At 45.1% G+C, this 20,906-nt stretch overlaps 1 protein-coding gene across 1 annotated transcript in view; it reads left to right on the top strand.

Moving 5' to 3' along the window:
• The window catches only part of LOC126285214 (43 kDa receptor-associated protein of the synapse homolog), a 108,993-nt gene that overhangs the window by 11,711 nt on the left and 76,376 nt on the right, over positions 1-20,906 (top strand). Inside the window, exon 2 of the mRNA XM_049984517.1 lies at positions 5,774-5,981. Within this exon, the coding sequence (XP_049840474.1) occupies positions 5,774-5,981 (208 nt within the window). The remainder of the gene's footprint in view (positions 1-5,773; positions 5,982-20,906) is intronic.

The raw sequence follows: 20,906 nt of genomic DNA, 5'->3' as shown, positions 1-20,906 counted from the left end.
TACTAATAGTTAGGTATGTAATGTAACGCATGTAAGCCCCAACCCCCCCCCCCCCCCCCCCCCCCTCAAACCTGTCGTGTTATATCTTCACAGATCCGATGATGATACCTTTAATGTGTTGAAACCCGTCATATAGTAAACAGTGTTTAAGCGATCTTGGTTTTGGAATGATTTCTACAACAGAGTGACCGCCCCACGACACACTATACGTTCACTGCATTTTATGGCTTACGTTTTCCTATTATACGGACATTTGCATCACTCATGTGTGGTTTTGGAATTCGAGCTCGCCCTGCAGTTCCTTGCTTATGGAGGTCCTTTCGCGTTGTTTTGCTGCTGACAGCGTTCGTGAGTGCGACATTCAGTCCTGCAGTGACTTTTGCAGCTGTTGGCCTCTTACTTTTTGTCACAATCCATTTTAGTGGCCATCCGTCACTAACATTCAACACAGACTTTCGTCCGCATTGTAACATAGCGGGTTGTGTTTTACAGCTAGTCCCTGTATGCGGTATAAATCCTCGATACGGTGCCTTTTGAATCCACAAACGCTTCGGCTACTTGATTACTACTCACACAGCACCCACCAGTGAGCATCAACAACTTTCCCACGTCCGAATTCACTTAGGTCCGATAGAATGCACTCACAACTACACAGTACTGAAGACACTGCACAGGTGCCGTCCGTGGCGAAATAAAGTTGTACATGTATTCATTTTCAATCATGAATTTTTCGCAGTGTTTCCATTTTTTTCTCCAGCCCTGCAAGTACACTGTTTAGAACTGTTGACGTTACTTTTTAAAGAATGAACTTGAAAAATAGTCATATAAATACACGGTAACTAGTTAACAGCACTATGTGGAATCAAAACCTCCCCTACAGTCCATTAGAAGACCAGCTGCACGAGAAACATACGTTCCGATGCTCCACAGTGATACTCCCGCGATCAACTGCTAAGGACGAGCCTCGGCCGTACTATTCACTATAGAGAGATGGGGCCCCTCCACGCCCGCACCAACGCGGTGACCAAACCAAAAGTTCTACTGTTACCTCCGTAAACATGTTAGTTATCTAGTAAGTGGATCACAGAATGCTGGGCTGTGATGTTATCCGTGCATCTGGGTAAGACTACGCATTAACACGGTCCATCAGGTGATAAGTAGTGGACGAAACGTGAGTGAGGGTAGCGATTTGAAGAGCAGAGGGAAAAAAGTGCCAAGGCTCGTGCCTTGGGAAAAAAAACCTCTGTGACAGTGGGATGGGTAGTAAGAGCAGTAGTGGCTTACTAGCTGCGATAGTTCATGCAAGGTTGGATTTGTTAGTATGGGTATCATGCATCATTACCGTGGCAAGCGATGGCGATGTATCCCAGTTGCTGCAGCCGCTACATTCCTGGAACAATCAAGATCATTATATAGTAGTGGGAGGTCGGCCATAGATCATCTCACTGTGTGGGGGATGTATGGAGCTTGTCTGCATGCAGTGTACGGTACGGCTTCCCTGCGTGGTACCAGTTATTCGGCAGTGTATTCCAGCTAGATATCCAGTAATGGCGTCTGATTTACAGTGGCTCACCTGTACCGTTGTGTTTGCGTGTGCTTGGCCATAGATGTTATGTCCTTACAAGTATGTCTTTTGGTCTTTTATGTTTCCATCTATGGCTGTAGTCGTAGTTCCCCAGATTCAGAATGAACGGGTTCTGCGAATGTGTGGAGTTTCTGTATAGTCTTGTGGTGAATTTGTGGATTACCTCCGTGAGAGTCTCAAGTCGGTATTCCCGGTGAAGGTCCGCGATGGGTGTGTATCGTGGAGCATTGCTTATGATTTTGAGTACTTTGTTTTGTATGAGCTGCAGACGGCGCAGGCGTGTAGGCGCAGCGTATCCCCAGACAGGAGCTGCGTACGTCATCAGGGGTCGATTAAGAGTCATGTACATGGACTTCGACACCCTTCTGTTCAGTGTGCTACGCCTGTTAAGCATAGGGTAGAGCTGTTGGAGCCTCACGCTAGCTCGGTTGGTCATGTGTTGTATGTGGTCCTCTCAGAGTAATTTCCGGTCCAGCCAGACACCGAGGTATTGTACTTTCTCACGGAAGCGTATTGGGTGTGCATGTGAGTTATTGGTCTGCAGTATCGGTGTTGGCGCAGTTGCTTCGGTCTTCTAGTGACCAAAACGGCTTCCCACTTGTCGACGTTTACTCGAACACGCCATTTCTCCAACCAAGGCTCAGCCACTCTGAGTGCAGTCTGTAAGCGTGACGTAATGTTTGATGGTTTCCAATCTCGCGCGAGGATGGCTGTGTCATCCGCGTAGTTTTCCATCGTTGGGTTGTGTGTGGTTGGGAGATCGTTTATGCAGAGGTTAAACAGTAGGGGCCCTAGGATGCTTCCCTGGGGTACTCCCGCGTGTATACCGTGTCGTGTTGATTGTTTCTTTGCACATCAGTGTTGAAACTCCTGTCTATGGGGTATGAGTGTATTAGACGCACCAGCCCATCGGGGAATCCCGCGTCGCTGGTTCAAATGGCTCTGAGCACTATGGGACTCAACTGCTGTGGTCATTAGTCCCCTATAACTTAGAACTACTTAAACCTAACTAACCTAAGGACATCACACACATCCATACCCGAGGCAGGACTCGAACCTGCGACCGTAGCAGTCGCACGGTTCCGGACTGCGCGCCTAGAACCGCGAGACCACCGCGGCCGGCCCGCGTCGCTGAGTTTGCGAATGAGGCCGTTGCGCCATAGACAGTCGAAACCTTTTCGAAATCCAGGAACACCGCCCCTGTAGCTTTGTTTATGTTGAAGCCATGTGTTATATGTTCAACGACCCGTAAGAGTTGTTGTGTTGTGGAGTGATGATTCTTGAAGCCGAATTGCTCCGGTCTCAGGATGTCATTTGTTATGCAGTGCCTAGTGATGCGTTTGAGAATCACCTTCTCAACAATCTTACTAAGCGAGCTCAGAAGGCTGATGGGTCGGTAATGTTGTGGGAGGTTGTGGTCTTTCCCCGGCTTCCTGAACATCAGGACCTTGGCCGTCTTCCAAAAGCCGGGGAAGTGTTGGTGTTTTAGTATGGCATTCGTTATGTGTTTTACGTACTCAGTAGCTTTATCCGTGAAATCCTGGAGGACACGGTTTTGAATTCCATCATGACCAGGGGCTTTCCTAGCAGCGGAATACATATGGCCCAGGTCACTTCGGCTGTGCTAGCATGTCGAATGTCGTCGTGCGATGGTTGGACTAGAATGCGTGTAACCTCTTGGTCAGTAGCAAGTGTGAACACTGGATCTGATGGTACCAGGTTCGGTGTGAATGACGCTGCGAGTGTTCGTGCCATTAGCTCTGCTTTCTCTTCCGCTGAGTATTCAGGTCCGCCAGGTCCTTGAAGCGTGGGGGTGTATATTTTCTCCCTGGTGAAGTGTGGGCTAGTTGTCGCACGCCAGGTCGTGCGGTGTCCAGCCCTTCGAGTTTTTGGTTCCACTGTTGTGTTCTATGTGTTTGTATTTTATCGTGTATGATGCCCTGTAGACTGTTAATGTGCCGTTTGAAGTACTGACGCCTGGTGCGCTGCCATTGTCTCCTGAGGCGATTCCTCATTGAGATTAGGCCCAGGATTTCCTGGGCCAGGACCCCACTGTGTTGTTGTGAGGTGCGATCTGGTGCTTGATGACACAGGCGCTAAGGTCTCCCGGAGACCAGTAAGGCCGCCAGTTACGTAAGCGACAGAAGCGACTTATAGCCCGCGACCTCGGGATACGTGACATTCCCGTTACAAGCGGCAGCAACGGGCGATACGTTGGGGCGTTACCTACGGTTCGAGTGTCCTGCCTACGAGCGACGAATTCAAACTACAAGGTCCCTACTAGAACCGATCAGCTGTTTCTATAAAACGGCGCCCATAAACCATCGATTATTGTAGCTCAAGAGTAAGGCAGCAAGATTAGCTTTATTTTAGGAAAGTAAGGCGATAAAGGAGCACCATACATGCAATTTAGGAACGTACAAATCATCATGGCGAACTTGATGATTTATAACATCAACTATCAAGATCACCGAACAAATTCTTCGAATATACGTGGATTAGCAGAGATACGTTTTCGACTATCTCACCAGTGAATGATAGACGAGTTGGTTTATTTTTTCATTATATATTTTTTTACCACGATCATTCAACAGGCTATAAGTGTGAAGTATGGTAAGTACGGAAAAAGAAGTGATTATTTTCACAATGTGTACCTGGTTTAGCGGTAGCGCCGGCTTATGTGGCCGAGCTGTTCTAGGCGCTTCAGTCCGGAGCCGCGCGACCGCTACGGTCACAGGTTCGAATCCTACCTCGGGCATGGATGTGTGTGATGTCCTTATGTTAGTTAGGTTTAAGTAGTTCTAAGTTCTTGAGGACTGATGACCTCAGATGTTACGTCCGATAGTGGTCAGAGCCATTTGAACCATTTAGCGGTAGCGACTTGGGTCAGTGATTTGATTAGTCGTGAGCCTCAGATTCGTACCAAATTACTTATATTTTATGTAAGTCTGTAGGCTTTCGTGGCCGTTGTCACTGAAGTTAAAATCTTCTGGGTTATTAGGCCGCGCCATGTTTCTTCTAAAATGATCGACGTTTCGACCCCTCTGCTGGGATCTTCCTCAGGATCTTCTGGAGTTCACTACTGCTTAAACGCTGTCAGAGACGAGTTTCGCATCTTCTTATAAAGGAGGAGTTTTCACGCGTTCGTGTTGGAGAAGTGATAGTATTGGTTAAAATTCATATGGCTACCATTGGCGGCCCATCGTCATTGGATAGAAAGGCACTATTCCACACTTATGCTGGAGAAGGGTTATTGGTTGAAATGCCTGCTACCGCTATTGGTTGGTTCTCATCAGTGGCTAGATTCGAAAAGGACAGAGCTACAGAGGGAAAATATTTACCCTAAATATTATTGTCGGCCGAGGTGACTTGCAGCGCGTTGTTTATGCAACTCACACACCGCGGCCGCGTATTCCCTTCCTTGATGGCACGGAGCGACGATGCCGGAAGCCTATAGCCGTCCTTTCTATTGAAATTAGATGCATTTTTAGAGTTTTCAACCGCTTCTCGGACCTTTCTTCCATAAACGTTTTTGAATTGGATGTCAGAGCCACAGTTTCATGATGTTCCGTTACTGCCGATTTTGCACTTTGTTTTAGCCGCATGTGCCGTTCGTGTTCCTTAATGCGTTCTTTAACACTTCTTCCCGTTTCGCCTATATAGGCTTTGCCACAGCCACATGTCACTTGATAGACGCCTGCATTGTGGAGACAATCAGGTGCATCCGTTTTCCGTCGGAAAAAGTCTTTTATTTCGTTCTGACTAAAGAAAGATATCTGAATACCATTTTTATTTAAAATTCTGCTTACGAACGGTAACCTGTCGGATTGAAAAGGCGGTTCCTCGTCATTCTTATTAGCGATATAAATATTCCGCCTAAAAGCTCTGTCGATTGAATAACTATCATACCCATTTGCCTGCAATGCCCTCTTATATCTTACCTGATTCAACTATAAGCCTGTCACGATTCTGTGTACAAAGTTTTTATCTACTACTCTTTACTCTGAAGCTAATCGTATGACTTTTACGACTTGTCAGATTACTTGATTTCTAAGTGTGTACAAGCCTATCCCATTACATTGCACATGTGAAATTCCTAATAAAACATATTGGTCAACCATGAAATTTTACTGAGCGCTTTGGTACTGGCAGCGGACGGTTTCTGCACGCATGTGTGGTGTGTTGCAGTGGAACGGCCAGCCACCAGCTGTCTGCGACGGCGCTGCTGCCGTCTCCCGACGGCTCGCGGCACCCTCTGGACGTGTACGAGTTCGCCGAGGAGGACCTGCCGGACGGTCGGCGCGACGGCCGCGGGGGCGGCGGGGGCGGCGGCGGCCTGTGGGAGTGCCTGCTGGGCTGCCGGCACCGTCTCGACCACCAGCTGGCCAGGAGGAAGGTCCGTACCCGCTGCCGCCGCCTCACAGCCTCACGAAGGCAACACCACTAGTAGCGACCGCGACCGGGGTTTCCTTCGCGTCGCTTTTTTTTTTTTTACCGATTCCGAGTTGCTTCCTTTCTGTCTGACACTCTATCTGCACAGTTGTCACAGTAATCTATGTCTAAACACAGTAAAACTTCGTTAACACGAATCCGAAGGGACCGCAGAATCATGAGTTCGTGTTAAAAAATTCGTGTTATGTGAAAAACACAGATTTTAATAAGTATATATGTACAGGGAACAATTGACAGGAATGGGGGAAAGAAATACAGTAGAGGAAGAATGGGTAGCTTTGAGAGATGAAGTAGTGAAGGCAGCAGAGGATCTAGTAGGTAAAAAGACGAGGGCTAGTAGAAATCCTTGGGTAACAGAAGAAATACTGAATTTAGTTGATGAAAGGAGAAAATATAAAAATACAGTAAATGAAGCAGGCAAAAAGGAATAATCGACGGCCATCAATACATTTCTTGAGTGCTCCACTGCATCTCAGTGGCACTCGCGTGTGGAGAGGTCGGTTGCAGTCATTGTTTCGTAAACAGCCGCAAACATTTTTTCCATGAAGGGACTCATCTCGTCTTACAGCGGGCTAAATGTATCAATAGCTACGGCCATTAAGTTTGAAATAATAAACAGTTTACAGGGTTTTTTCTATCTCTTATCTTGGGACTATTTAATATGTTTGATAATCTAGTCTACTTCGGTACGGTATCTTCAGTGATCTGCAACACAATTCCTATACCTAAGTAGTAATAAATTTTTTCTTACATTTGCCACTGAGTTGACTTACTCCTCAACTGGATATTCCAGAAGGAGTCTTACACTTTCAGGCAGGTGTAAATGAAGTATTTACAGTTCCAGTATGTACGCACATAATGATAATCTCTAGTACCTTTCCACCACTTGTGATGCAGGGAAAAATTAAAGAATACTATTATTTTTGCAAAATTATTAACATACTGCCCCCACCCACTGTTTTAGGAACTATTATTTTTTACCACCCTCTAACTTGTATATTTGTTCCCACATATGTTGTAGCAGACGGATTCTCTTGTCTGCAATTCTACTGCAGTATATGATATGCTATCCCTTTTCTTCTATTATTTATGAGAAGATTCCATTTTCCAAACAATTCAAGAAAATATCCATCAACATATTTGAAACATGGCATCTCATTGTACGGAATTCCTTTTCGTAACTAAATGATTTAAGTGAATTTAGTGCTCAGAGATTGTTTTTATAGTCAGTATCTGTTTCTCTGTAGTAGTGTCTGAGATTTCTCTTTTCTTGTCGGTGTTCCTAAAAGATTTTTATCGTACTTATGTGCTATTGAAATGTATATGGTCTGCAATCATGTGTGTGTCCTATGTTTTTTAACTAATTCCAAGGACTTATTTTATGAGTACCGCTTTCTAAATGAAATGTTCGACTGAATACAGGTACGTGGGAACACCATCGTATTTCGCAATTGGTCTGATAGAAATATTTTATTTTGTATATTCTGGGCTGGCTTCCTACGGTTTTATTTACGAATAGATTTTCACTATAAACTCAAGCCTGAGAAACGTTTGTTGGCAGCAGATTCTAGTCTGTTAAGTACTCTCGTGTTTTAAACATGAATTCTTCTTTCTGCGTGAGCTCTGATGTCTTCCTCTTTTCTGCCTTTGTAAGTCAGTTCCTTTCTTACTGAGGTCATTACGATTGCACGTCTTTCTTTCTGTCCGCTTCTGTCTGATAATTATTTTTAAAGATGCTAACGTACTATTTTTATCCAAAACATTCATATATGTTGTGGAGCACAAAAGGTGCCTAAAGAAAACAGGCGAAAGATATTACGCCCAAAAGAAAGTAATTTAAGATGCAAAAACGAATTAAGGTTTTACACAAGGAAATACTCTGCTTTACGCCCAGAATATTTCAAGAAAGTGTAGAATATGTAAGGCGGGGGGGGGGGGGGGGGGTCTGTTGGCCGACATCCACATACTTCGTATGAGAGTGACCAGTGACAGAGTTCGTTCACACGCTCTCCATTAATGTGCATTTTTTATTTTACAGTGCAAAATTGTAATATCTTTATCACTCTTCTGAACACTTTCGGTGCTGGCCTCAGTGATTATGTTAACATAAAGTAAACACGTTGCACAATCTTCTTTTCCCTAAGCGTTTGTCCAGCGCACCTGCAGGATCCGCTATGTGGGTCCGTTGTCTCCATTTCGCTTTATCACGAGCTGCATCTGGGCTGATATTCCCGCATTTAAGGTCTTTATGAATCGTGTCAGCCCAACGTTGCTTAGGTCATCCTTTGGGTCTTCTGCTGACGACTTCAAGAGTGTAACCAGCCTTGACAATAGAGTCATCACCGGCCAGTAAAACATGCCCAAACCATGTAAGGCGACTTTCACGCATCTTGTCTTGGATCGGTGCAACACCAAACTGTTTCCTAATGCTTTCACTGGAAACGTGATCTAACTTAGTGAGGCCCGTTGTCCACTTTAGCATCTTCGTTTCCATTACACTTAGACGGTGTTCTGTTGTAGCTGTAGTCGGCCAGTATTTGCAACCATGCAAGGCGACTAGCCGGATGACACTGCGATAGATTTTTAATTTTCAATTAACTTTCATCTTGCAGTCGTAAGTGACTTCGGTTGTTGTTCGCCAATTCATCCAGGCTGCGTACGTTCTGGTGCCTACCTGCACAATACAATCAACGAAACTGACTAACAACAATTACATTATCGGCTGTAAGTGTAATTTGAAATCATTGTTCTGCTCCAGATTTAGGTCTTGAAACAGAGCTAATGGAAAACTGTTGCTTTGGAATTTAGGCGTCCTCTTTCCGTAAGTAATTAATATCTTCAGCAATCCATTAATTTGTGAAAATCAATACAGTTCATCACTTATAAACGCCCAGACGTACAGGTACCTACTTGGAAAGCTCTCGCGCAGTGCCGATGGATGATCTACACTCATGCTCATAAATTAAGGATAATGCTGATACATTATGAAATAACGCTCTGGTGGGCGGTTTTCGGGTTTAAATCACCTCGGAGTATGACCATGCGATGCATCAGACCTGCGGTTGGCTCACGATAGCGCTGGAAGCAGTCCACATACGCAGAGGTGTGTTGGTGCATGTCAAAGTACGGAGCAGCGAGTAAGTGTGCAGACGATTTCAGACGTGCTAATGGTGACTGTGTGTTGAAAATGGCTCAAAGAACACATATTGATGACGTTATGAGGGGTAGAGTACTAGGGCGACTGGTGGATGGACAAACACAGCAGGGCCTCCGTGTGCCACATAGTGTGACTTCAAGATTATGGCAACGATTCCAGCAGACAGGAAACGTTTCCAGGCGCTACAGTACGGAACGTCCACAATGTACAACACCACAAGAAGGCCGATATCTCACCATCAGTGCCCGCAGACGGCCACGGAGTACTACAGGTAGCCTTGCTCGGGATCTTACCGCAGCTACTGGAATAGTTGTCTACAGACGAATGAACATACATGGTTTATTCGCCCGAAGACCTGCAAAGTGCATTCGACTGACCCCTGGTCACATGAGAGCCTGTAAAGCCTGGTGTTAAGAACACAGTACATGGTTATGCGAACAGCGGTCCCAGGTTATGTTCACGGACGAGTCCAGGTATAGTCTGAACAGTGATTCTCACCGTGTTTTCATCTGGCGTGAACCAGGAACCAGATACCACCCCCTTCATTTCCTTGAGAGGGACCTGTATGCAGGTCGGGGTTTGATGGTGTGGGGTGGGATTACGATTGGTGCACGTACAGCCCTGCATGTCTTTGACAGAGGAACTGTAACAGGTCATGTGTATCGGGACGTCATTTTGCACCATTATGTCAACATTTTCAGGGGTGCAGTGGGTCCCTTCTTCTTCCTGATGGACGATAACGCACAGCCACACCGAGCTGCCATCGTGGAGGAGTACCTTGAAACAGAAGATATAAAGTGAATGGAGTGGCCGGCCTGTTGTCGACACCTAAAGCCCATCGAGCACGCCTGGGACTCTCTCCGTCGACGTATCGCTGCGACTCTTCTGGAGCTCCGACAGGCACTGGTGCAAGAATAGGAGGCTATACCCCAGCAGCTGCTCGACCACCTCATCCAGAGTATGCCAACCCGTTGTGCGGCCGGTGTACGTGTGGATGGTGATCATCTCCCGTATCGGTGTCAGGGTGCATGCGCAGCAAAACAGTGGCGTTTGTACAACATGTGTTTCGGGACTGTTTCCTCAACTTATCACCAATACCGTGGACTTGCAGATCTGTGTCGTGTGTATTCCCTATGTGCCTACGCTATTAGCGCCAGTTCTGTGTAGTGCCACGTTGTGTGGCGCCACATTGTGCAATTATCCTTAAGTTATGAGCATTAGTGTAGTTGGAGCACAGAGAGAGAGAGAGAGAGAGAGAGAGAGAGAGAGAGAGAGAAGAGAGAGAGAGAAGTGTGGCGCCCCCGGCGGACTGCCGGGCGAGGTAAACGTACGAGACTGGAAGGTGTCAGCGAACGGTGATCCCTCTGAGCTACCTGCAGGGAATGCTGCCGAAGCCAAGGCATAGACGCGACTCACAGTGTTCAGTCGGTAACACGCGGCAGGATACTTTTGGTGCGAAGCGTCAGTCGCTGTCGCCGACCACTATCCAACCAAAAGTATCCGGCGCACAGTGTGATGCGGAATTTACCACTAGATGTCACGAGATGCTCGCCCGTCAGTGTAAAAGAAGACAGGGAGTGTTGTGTTGTCAATAGAGAAACGTAACAGAGCAATGGCTCGGTCAGAAGAGTGAAGTGAATTCGAAATGGGCTAGTCAGTGGAGTAACAAACCAATCAGGCAAATTTCAGTGCTTCTAAGGCTGCCAAGTCGGCTGTTGTAATGTGACTGTCACGAGGAAACGCAAAGCAACAAGTCACAGCTCAACAAAGTACAGATAGACTTGCACTGACGAACGTGAGCGACGAATATTGCGTAGGGCGACGGTAAAAAAATGCATGTAATCAGCAGAAGGCATCAGTCGTGAGTTCCGAAGTGCTGCCAGCAGTCTTTTTGGCTCAGTCACTACTCGTAGGGAGTTAAAAAGCATAGGGTGCGATGGCCGACCAGTTCCTCATGAGCCAGATATTCCTTGCACTTGAGGTGGTGCAAAGAGGAACGTCACTGGACAGTGGCTGACTGGAAACGAGTGATCTGAAGTGGTGAATCACGCTATATCCAGTGCCAGTCGGAGGAGGGGTTTGGGTTTGAGTTTCGGCGACTGCCTGGGGAACGTTACGTGCCGTCATGTGTGGTGCCTACAGCGAAATACGGAGGAGGTAGCGTTACGGTATGTGCCATATCGTCCGAAGAAGACACAGCCAGGGCAAAAGCACCACAGGCGCAAAGATGCGAGCTGGTGCAAGTGCCATAGAGACTCGCCACTTGCGCGAGTTCCAGCAGTGCCACGGGCGTCGTTGAGGATGAAGATAATTGACTTACCATCGGCCAACTGCCGGTCGAGTACAATCCGCCAATGACCGGACGACAACGGTGAGAAGCCTACTCCGAAGACGGAATAGCAGCTCTCGCCCATTTGATTATATATCATCGTCCAGGACTGACTTAGACAGAGAACGTCGTAATGAACTCTTAGAAGTGACCAGACAGTTGTTGTAAACTGCATTTGCTACGTCCTGTGAAGTTTACCTACGATTGTTTTTGCACCTAGAATTGAGGGCCCTTTTTTGTGTTATAATGCAAACTACAGACTACAGTATTCAACCAGTCACAAAGATAAGTAAACCTGGCACGAATCCGCCCGCCGGATTTTTGTCGAGGTCCGGTGAACCAGCCAGTCTGTGGATGGTTTTTAGGCGGTTTTCCATTTGCCCCTGCGAATGCGGGCTGGTTCCCCTTATTCCGCCTCAGCAACACTATGTCGGCGATTGCTGCGCAAACAACTTCTCCACGTACGCGTACACCACCATTACTCTACCACGCAAACATACGGGACGGCCGCTCGTGGCCGTGCGGTTCTAGGCTCTCCAGTCAGGAACCGCGCTGCTTCTACGGTCGCAGGTTCGAATCCTGCCTCGGGCATGGGTGTGTGTGATGTCCTTAGGCTAGTTAGGTTTAAGAAGTTCTAAGTTCTAGGGGACTGATGACCACAGCAGTTGAGTCCCATAGTGCTCAGAGCCATTTGAACCATAGGGGTTACACTCGTCTGATGTGAGATGTTCCCTGGGCGGTCCACTGGGGGCCGGACCGCACAAAACCCTGGGTTCGGTGAGGGGCGGCGGACGGCTGAAGTGGACTGAGGTAGTCGTCGTGGGGTTGTGGACCACTGCGGCTGCGGTGGGGACGGAGCCTCTCTGTCGTTCCTAGGTCCCCGGTTAACATACAGTACAATACCATACAAACCTTTTAAATCATTTGTGTGACTTCGTTACTGATTTTCTGGAGTGTTGTAGAACCTTTGTTCTCCTACCCTGTTACCCGACCCTGGGACATAGCGGTGTAATAGTGGCAGGGAGAAATTGTCTTAGCAGTGTATTGCACCAGAAGCCGTTTTACGAACTCACAAACTCGGCCTGCTGTAACAGTGGCAACTCCGCCTCCACAGCAATAGCGACGAGGGTTTACAGAACTGGTGACAAGGGTTACAGAAGTATGGGGGTGCTTTTCGTGCTTAGAGTGTGCTCTCCTTATTGCGCTTAAGTGAGCATGAAATATGGAAGGATGTGGTCGCTTTTTACAGCACAGTATACTGCGTAAAGTAGAGCATCGGTTCGGGGACTAAGATTTCTTCCTGCCATAAAGCAGTATCTGTGAGACAGTGGTTTGTGGGTTCAGCAGTCCTCAAATGGTTTGATCTGCGCAGTATCCCGACCTTTATTTAGATAAGGATGGGGCCCCTCCAGCCCACAAAGACGTGGTGACGAAACAAAAAGTTCTACTGTCACCTCCGTATAACACGTTAGTTTTCGAATCAGGAGTCACAGGATGCGGGCTGTGATGTTGCCCATGAGTCTGGGTAGAATTACTCATTGACATGGTTCATCAGGAGACGGAGAGTGGAAGAAAGCGAGCGAAGGGGAGCGGTTTGTAAGGGCAGAGCGAAAAAAGTGCCAAGGCATGCGCCAAGGGAAAAATACTTCTGCAACAGTAGGACGGGTAATAAGGGCAGTAGTGGCTTGATATCTGCGACAGTGCATGCAAGGTGAGGTTATGTTAGTGCGAAGTATCGTACATAGTTACCGTTTTCGCTGCGGGTGCTCGTTAGATGGGTCAGTCCGGGAGCTGCAGCTGGGCCCCTGTGAATTCTCCTGGGCCAGCTGCAGCGAGGTCGCCATACATCAGTGGGCGATCAGCCGTAGCTCAGTTCACAGTGTAGAGGGAGCGTGTGACTGGTTTGCGTGTTATGTACAGTACGGTTTCCCTGCGGTTGCCTGTTTTCCGGCGGGTCGAGCATCTGGGGTAGCCAACAGTAGCTGTGTTGCAGCAGCTCCTCAGTACTATTGTGGTAGCTTGCTATGAACCATAGATGTTTAGTCCCTTGCTAATAGTGTCTTTCGTCCATTATGTTTCCATCTATGGTTGTGGTCATAATTCACCAGAGAAAGGACAAAGAATAAACAGTTTATGCGAGAGTCTCTTGTTTCTGTACAGTCGTGTGGAGAGTTTTTGGAATACCTGCAAGATGGTATCTAGCCGACATTCCCGGCGAAGATCCGCGGTGCGTGTGTAACGCGGAGCGTTGCTTATGATTCTGAGTACTTTGTTCTGTATGAGCTGCAGACGGCGCACACGTGTGGGCGCAGCGTATCCCCAGACGGGAGCAGCATACGTCATCAGAGGTCTGATAAGTGTGGTGTACATGGACCTGGACACCCTCCTATTCAGTGTGCTACGCCTGTTAAGCATAGGGTAGAGTTGTTTGAGCCTCGCGTTTGCTTTGTTGGTCACGTGGAATGTGGTCCCCCCAGAGTAGTTTCCAGTCCAGCCGGACACCGAGGTATTTGACCTTCTCGCGGAAACGTATTGGGCGTGCATGTAGTGTTATTGAGCTGCAGTGCTGATGTTTGCGCAGTAGTTTCGGTCTTCTAATAAACAGAACGGCTTCGCACTTACCGACGTTTACTCTAAAACGCCATTTCACCAAACACGGTCCCGACCTGATTCCAATGGAACACCATTGGGATGAGTTAGAACGTCGAATTCGTTCCAAAGCCATGCGTCCAACCTTCTCACGTTTCGGCTCTTGAAGAAGAATGTGTTGCCATTCCTACACAGACATTCAGGCAACCCACTGAAAGTATCCACAGCAGAAAAGGCTGGATACATCCCATATCAATATCCACTAAAAGATGCCTGAGTATTTTGATCAGATAGTGTACTGTAATCAGTTTTGTGGACCCAACTATAGAGTCATGCAGCACATAAAACCACTATTAGACACAGTATTTCAAGCCGAATCAGAAGAAATCCGCACCACGGATAATTTTTTACAGTTTTTATAGAGCAATAAATGCAGTACAGTTTTTATAGAGCAGTAAATTCAGTTGTTGTTGTTGTTGTTGTTGTTGTTGTGGTCTTCAGCCCTGAGACTGGTTTGATGCAGCTCTCCATGCTACTCTATTCTGTGCAAGCTACTTCATCGCCCAGTACTTTCTGCAACCTACATCCTTCTGAATTTGCTTAGTGTATTCACTCTTGGGCTCTCACTACAATTTTTACCCTCCACGCTGCCCTCCAGCGCTAAATTTGTGATCCCTTCATGCCTCATGAACATGTCATACCAACCGGTCCCTCCTTGTAGTCAAGTTGTGCCAGAAACTCCTCTTCTCCCCAATTCTATTCAATACCTCCTCATTAGTTATGTGATCTATGCATCTAATCTTCAGCATTCATCTGTAGCACCACATTTCGAAAGTTTCTATTCTCTTCTTGTCTAAACTATCGTCCGTGTTTCACTTCCATATATGCCTATACTCCATACAAATACTTTCAGGAAAGACTTCCAGCCACTTAAATATACACTCAATGTTCACAAATTTCTCTTCTTCTAAAACGCTTTCCTTGCCACTGGCAGTCTACACTTTATATCCTCTCTAGTTAGGTCATCAGTTATTTTGCTTCCCAAATAGCAAAACTCCTTTACTACTTTCAGTGTCTCATTTCCCAATCTAATTCCCTCAACATCAGCCGACTTAATTCGACTACATTCAATTATCCTCGTTTTGCTTTTGTTGATGTTCATCTTATATCCTCCTTTCAAGACACTGTCCATTCCGTTCAACTGCTCTTCCAAGTCCTTTGCTGTCTCTGACAGGATTACAATGTCATCGGCGAACCTCAAAGTTTTTATTTCTTCTCCATGGATTTTAATACCTAATCCGAAGTTTTTTTTTCTTTACTGCTTGCTCAGTACACATTGGGGAGATGTCACAACCCTGTCTCACTCGCTTCCCAACCACTGCTTCCGTTTCATGCCCCTCGACTCATAACTGCCATCTGGTTTCTGTACAAATTGTAAATAGCCTTTCGCTCCCTGTATTTTACGCCTGCTACCTTTCGAATTTGAAAGAGAGTATTCCAGTCAACATTGTTAAAAGCTTTCTTTAAGTCTAAAAATGCTAGAAACGTAGGTTTGCGTTTCCTTAATCTTTCTTTTAAGATAACTCGTAAGGTCAGTATTGCCTCAGGTGTTCCAACATTTCTACGGAATCCAAACTGATCTTCCCCGAGGTCGGCTTCTACCAGCTTTTCCATTCGACTGTAAAGAATTCGTGTTAGTGTTTTGCAGCTGTGACTTATTAAACTGATAATTCGGTAATTTTCACATCTGTCGACACCTGCTTTCTTTAGGATTGGAATTATTATACTCTTCTTGAAGTCTGAGGGTATTTCGCCTGTCTCATACATCTTGCTCACCAGATGGTAGACTTTTGTCAGGACTGACTCTACCAAGGCCGTCAGTAGTTCCAATGGAATGTTGTCTACTCCCGGGGCCTTCTTTCGACTCAGGTCTTTCAGTCCAACTCTTCACGCAGTATCGTATCTCCAACTTCAGCTTCATCTACAACTTCTTTCATTTCCGTAATATTGTTCTCAAGTACATCGCCCTCGTATACACCCTCTATATACTCCTTCCACCTTTCTGCTTTCCCTTCTTTGTTCAGAACTGGTTTTCCATCTGAGCTCCTGATATTCATGCAAGTGGTTCTCTTTTCTCCAAAGGTCTTTTTAATTTTCCTGTAGGCAGTATCTATCTTATCACTAGTGAGATAAACCTCTACAACCATACATTTGTCCTCTAGCCACCCCTGCTTAGCCATTTTGAACTTCCTGTCAATCTCATTTTTGAGACGTTTGTATTTCTTTTTGCCTACTTTATTTACTGCATTTTTATATTTTTTTTCCTTACATCAGTTACATTCAATATTTCTTCTGTTACCCAAGGATTTCTACTAGCCCTCGTCTTTTTACTTACTTGATCTTCTGCTGCCTTCACCATTTCATTCCTCAAATCTACCCATTCTTCTTCAACTGTATTTCTTTCCCCCATTCCTGTCAATTGTTCCCTTGTCTCTGTACAACCCCTGGTTTAGTCAGTTTATCCAGGTCCCATCTCCTTAAATTCCCACCTTTTTGCAGTTTCTTCAGTTTTAATCTGCAGTTCATAACCAACAGATTGTGTTCAGAGTCCACATCTGCCCCTGGAAATGTCTTACAATTTAAAACCTGGTTCCTAAATCTCTGTCTTACCATTACATAATCTATCTGATACCTTCCAATATCTCCAGGATTCTTCCATGTATAGAACCTTCTTTTATGATTCTTGAACCTAGTATTAGCTATGATTAAGTTATGTTCTGTGCAAAATTCTACCAGACGGTTTCCTCTTTCATTTCTTACCCCCAATCCATATTCACCTACTATTTTTCCTTCTCTCCATTTTCCTGTTCTGGAATTCCAGTCACCCATGACTATTAAATTTTCGTCACCCTTCACTATCTTAATAATTTCTTTTATTTGATCATACATTTCCTCAATTTCTTCGTCATCTGCAGAGCTAGTTCGCATATAAACTTGTACTACTGTAGTAGGTGTGGGCTTCGTATCCATCTTGGCCACAATAATGCGTTCACTATGTTGTTTGTAGTAGCTTACCCGCATTCCTATTTTTCTATTCATTATGAAACCTACTCCAGCTTTACCCCTATTTGATTTGGTATTTATAACCCTGTATTCACCTGACCAAAAGTCTTGTTCCTCCTGCCACCGAGCTTCACTAATTCCAACTATATCTAACTTTAACCTATTCATTTCCCTTTTTAAATTTTCTAACCTACCTGCCCGATTATGGGATCTGACATTCCATGCTCCGATCCGTAGAACGCCAGTTTTCTTTCTCCTGATAACGACGTCCCCCTGAGTAGTCAAACGCCCGGAGATCCGAATGGGGGACTATTTTATCTCCGGAATATTTTACCCAAGAGGACGCCATCATCATTTAACCATACAGTAAAGCTGCATGCCCGCGAGAAAAACGTATATTTTGTTTTCAGCCGTTCGCAGTACCAGCACAGCGAAGCCGTTTTGGTTATTGTTACAAGGCCAGATCAGTCAATCATTCAGACTGTTGCCCCTGCAACTATTGAAAAGTCTGTTGCCCCTCTTCAGGAACCACACGTTTGTCTGGCCTCTCAAGGGATACCCCTTCGTTGTGGTTGCACCTACGGTACGGACATCTGTATCGCTGAGGCACACAAGCCCCTGCGCAAACGGCAAGGTCCATGGTTCATGGGGGGAGTAAATTCAGTACAATTATTAAAATTAACAGCGCCTAAAATAAGTAACATACAACACTCTGAGAGGCTGTTGGACCAAGCTGAGCTAATGCTATTTAATGACACTGTGGAAATTCATTTAACAAGTATGTTTCAGCTGCCAGTCATGGTTAACTACTGTTATTTAATAAAATTTAGCAGTGCTAATTATACATTCAACAGATACGCAAATGCAGTGGCCTAGGGAGTGATACTGTACAGTCATAGTACAACGTATATTTTGTTTGTATGTATGTGCTTTTGGCGGTGTTAGAGGTACTTCAAATCAGTTTCCCTTTAAAAAAACGTAAACAGTACGACAAAAGAGATTAAGATAAACTCCAGCACATAAAGTGATGTTAAAGTGGACACCACATATGTAATGATAGGAGCAGTGGTTGAGAAGATACATACAAGAATCTGCTGGAAACCATAATTACTTCAGAAACAGTTGAATAAAGTACGTCGTGTTTGATGTCGACTAGTGCCAAATTCAGCAATAAAGGAGCTAATACTTCGTTTTCTGTACTTGGTAGATTGTAATAATTATTTCAGTTCATGTCTTTTAGCTATATATCGCCCATCCCGTTTACTGATGTGGAGTTATGGACCTCAAATAAGGACCGAGCGTAGAAATGCGTGACATTCCTTCATCCCAAGTTCATGGAGACGCTGGTAACGTGTGACGCTAGTTTGTGTAAAAGTGCGGGAGGTGCGTGACCGTACGTTTCGGTGATAGAAAATTTTTGTTGATTTCTCCGTAGCGGTGCACATAAAATTTCGCCAAGTTGCAAGCTGCGGTACTTTAACTTCTTCGGCGATCATACGACCGATTTCAGCCATAGTCGGGACTTGCATAATTCAGTCAACTGCAGTTCCGAACTATTTGTTTAGCATGCTCTCTCCAACAGACTCGAAATTCATATGGACTTGTGGAGTTGTTGCCGGGCGACTCGTGTATAAAACCAGCGGGTTCGTGTAGAAAGGGCTTACACTTTTTCGTCGATCGAACGGCTCAAACATTTAGTTAAGACACGCTTCCATGCTGTCGGACTTTGAATATAATTCCGTTTCGTTCCACCACTATTATTGAGAACTTCAGGCTTTCGATCAACGTAATTATTTGTTTAAAGCACAAATCTTTGTGTAACTCATACAGCTATACGCAACCCCTGCCACTCTCGTAATAATTATTACTGAACTTTGCATAAAACTGGAACCTACTGCACCGGATTTGGGCCACTCCTAAGATGTAACCAAGAAGAGGTCGATGGAACTATAATGCACATTCGTTCCAGGAGGATGTCAAGTCGCAAGGTCACGTTGTTCGTGTGATCGGGCGCCTAAGGATTTTTGGAAACGAGCGAATCAGCACTTGTGGAGCTTCTTGCCAAGTATGACAATAGCTGTACACTGAATCACGAAAATTTTGATACGAAATTTTTATAAATTAATTTGCAAGTAGAGTTGCTGATCGCGAGCTGAGATAAAACGAATGAAAGTCTTTAGATAAATAAATATTTTTCCTCGAGAGAACAAACCAAATTTAAAGAGAAACGCAAATATAATGAACAGACATTAGTGCAAAGCAAATTAGTCGTACCAGGTCTGCACGTATTCTACAGTCGCATCTGCTGTCAGATCACGTAACTACAGGACGTGAATAACGATAATAATGTTAGTACTAATGAACTTTGGCTACACATCTCACGTTTCTACTGTAATTACTTTTAATAAAGTTTCAAATGATAATGCCTTTACGTTGAAGTGCTCAAAAACTTACGTACACAGCTGTAATGTTTCCTACTCTAATTAGAACTTTTAATTCTATTATTTCCAATCACAAAAATGGTGCAACGCTTAAATACTGCGCACTGGTTGACAAACAGACAGTTATACAACTTGAAATAGAGGGACATCAAATCAGGGATTTTTTTAAAATATTATTACCAAATCTTTGATTTAGAATTGAAGTTATTTTTGATGCATTTTAATAATGGCCCAACAAACTGAAGACCTCTTAGTTTTGATAATTGAATCCAAACTAGGATTGATTTCCACGTCCATCGAAAACAAATGCTTGCATCCCCAAATTACTCTTTTTTATGTATGATTGAAACGCAGCTCAATTCCTTTATCATCTAAGAATTTTTACTTGTAAATACTAATCAATGGCCGGCCGCTGTGGCCCAGCGGTTCTAGGCGCTTCAGTCCGGAACCACGATACTACTACTGTCGCAGGTTCGATTCCTGCCTCGAGCATGGATGTGTGTGATGTCCTTAGCTTAGTTAGGTTTAAGTAGTTATAAGTTCTAGGGGACTGATGACCTCAGATATTAAGTCCCATAGTGCTTAGAGGCATTTGAACTACTAATTAGTGATGTATCGTCACCTGCTACCAAACACGTGCTATCGTCACCTGCTAGTTAACAAATTAAAATGTATGACAGTTCCAGATAGCTGGTATTAAAGTGTACAGCAAATCCTGCTAGATAAGGAAGTAGAAGTATAGTGTGACAATCTAGGAATCACCAAAATTTCCCTGTAGAACTACTGCCAAGTCCTTATAGAAATTTTACAGTTTTTATACACTACTGGCCATTAAAATTGCTACACCACGAAGATGACGTGCTACAGACGCGAAATTTAACCGACAGGAAGAAGATGCTGATATATGCAAACAAATGATTAGCTTTTCAGAACATTCACACAAGGTTGGTACCGGTGGCGACACCTACAACGTGCTGACATGAGGAAATTTTCCAACCGATTTCTCATACACAAACAGCAGTTGACCGGCGTTGCCTGGTGAAATGTTGTGATGCCGCGTGTAAAGAGGAGAAATGCGTACCATCACGTTTCCGACTATGATAAAGGTCGGATTGTAACCTATAGCGATTGCGGTTTATCGTATCGCGACATTGTTGCTCGCGTTGGTCGATATCCAATGACTGTTAGCAGAATGTGATAACGGTGGGTTCAGGATGGTAATACGGTACGCCGCGCTGGATCCCAACGGCCTCGTTTCACTAGCAGTCGAGATGACAGACATGTTATCCG

This window comes from Schistocerca gregaria, chromosome 8 (assembly GCF_023897955.1).
Source record: "Schistocerca gregaria isolate iqSchGreg1 chromosome 8, iqSchGreg1.2, whole genome shotgun sequence".
NCBI classification, from domain to species: Eukaryota; Metazoa; Arthropoda; class Insecta; order Orthoptera; family Acrididae; genus Schistocerca; species Schistocerca gregaria.
Note: the sequence above shows the minus strand (reverse complement) of the source record. Positions and strands in the feature narration are given on the sequence as shown.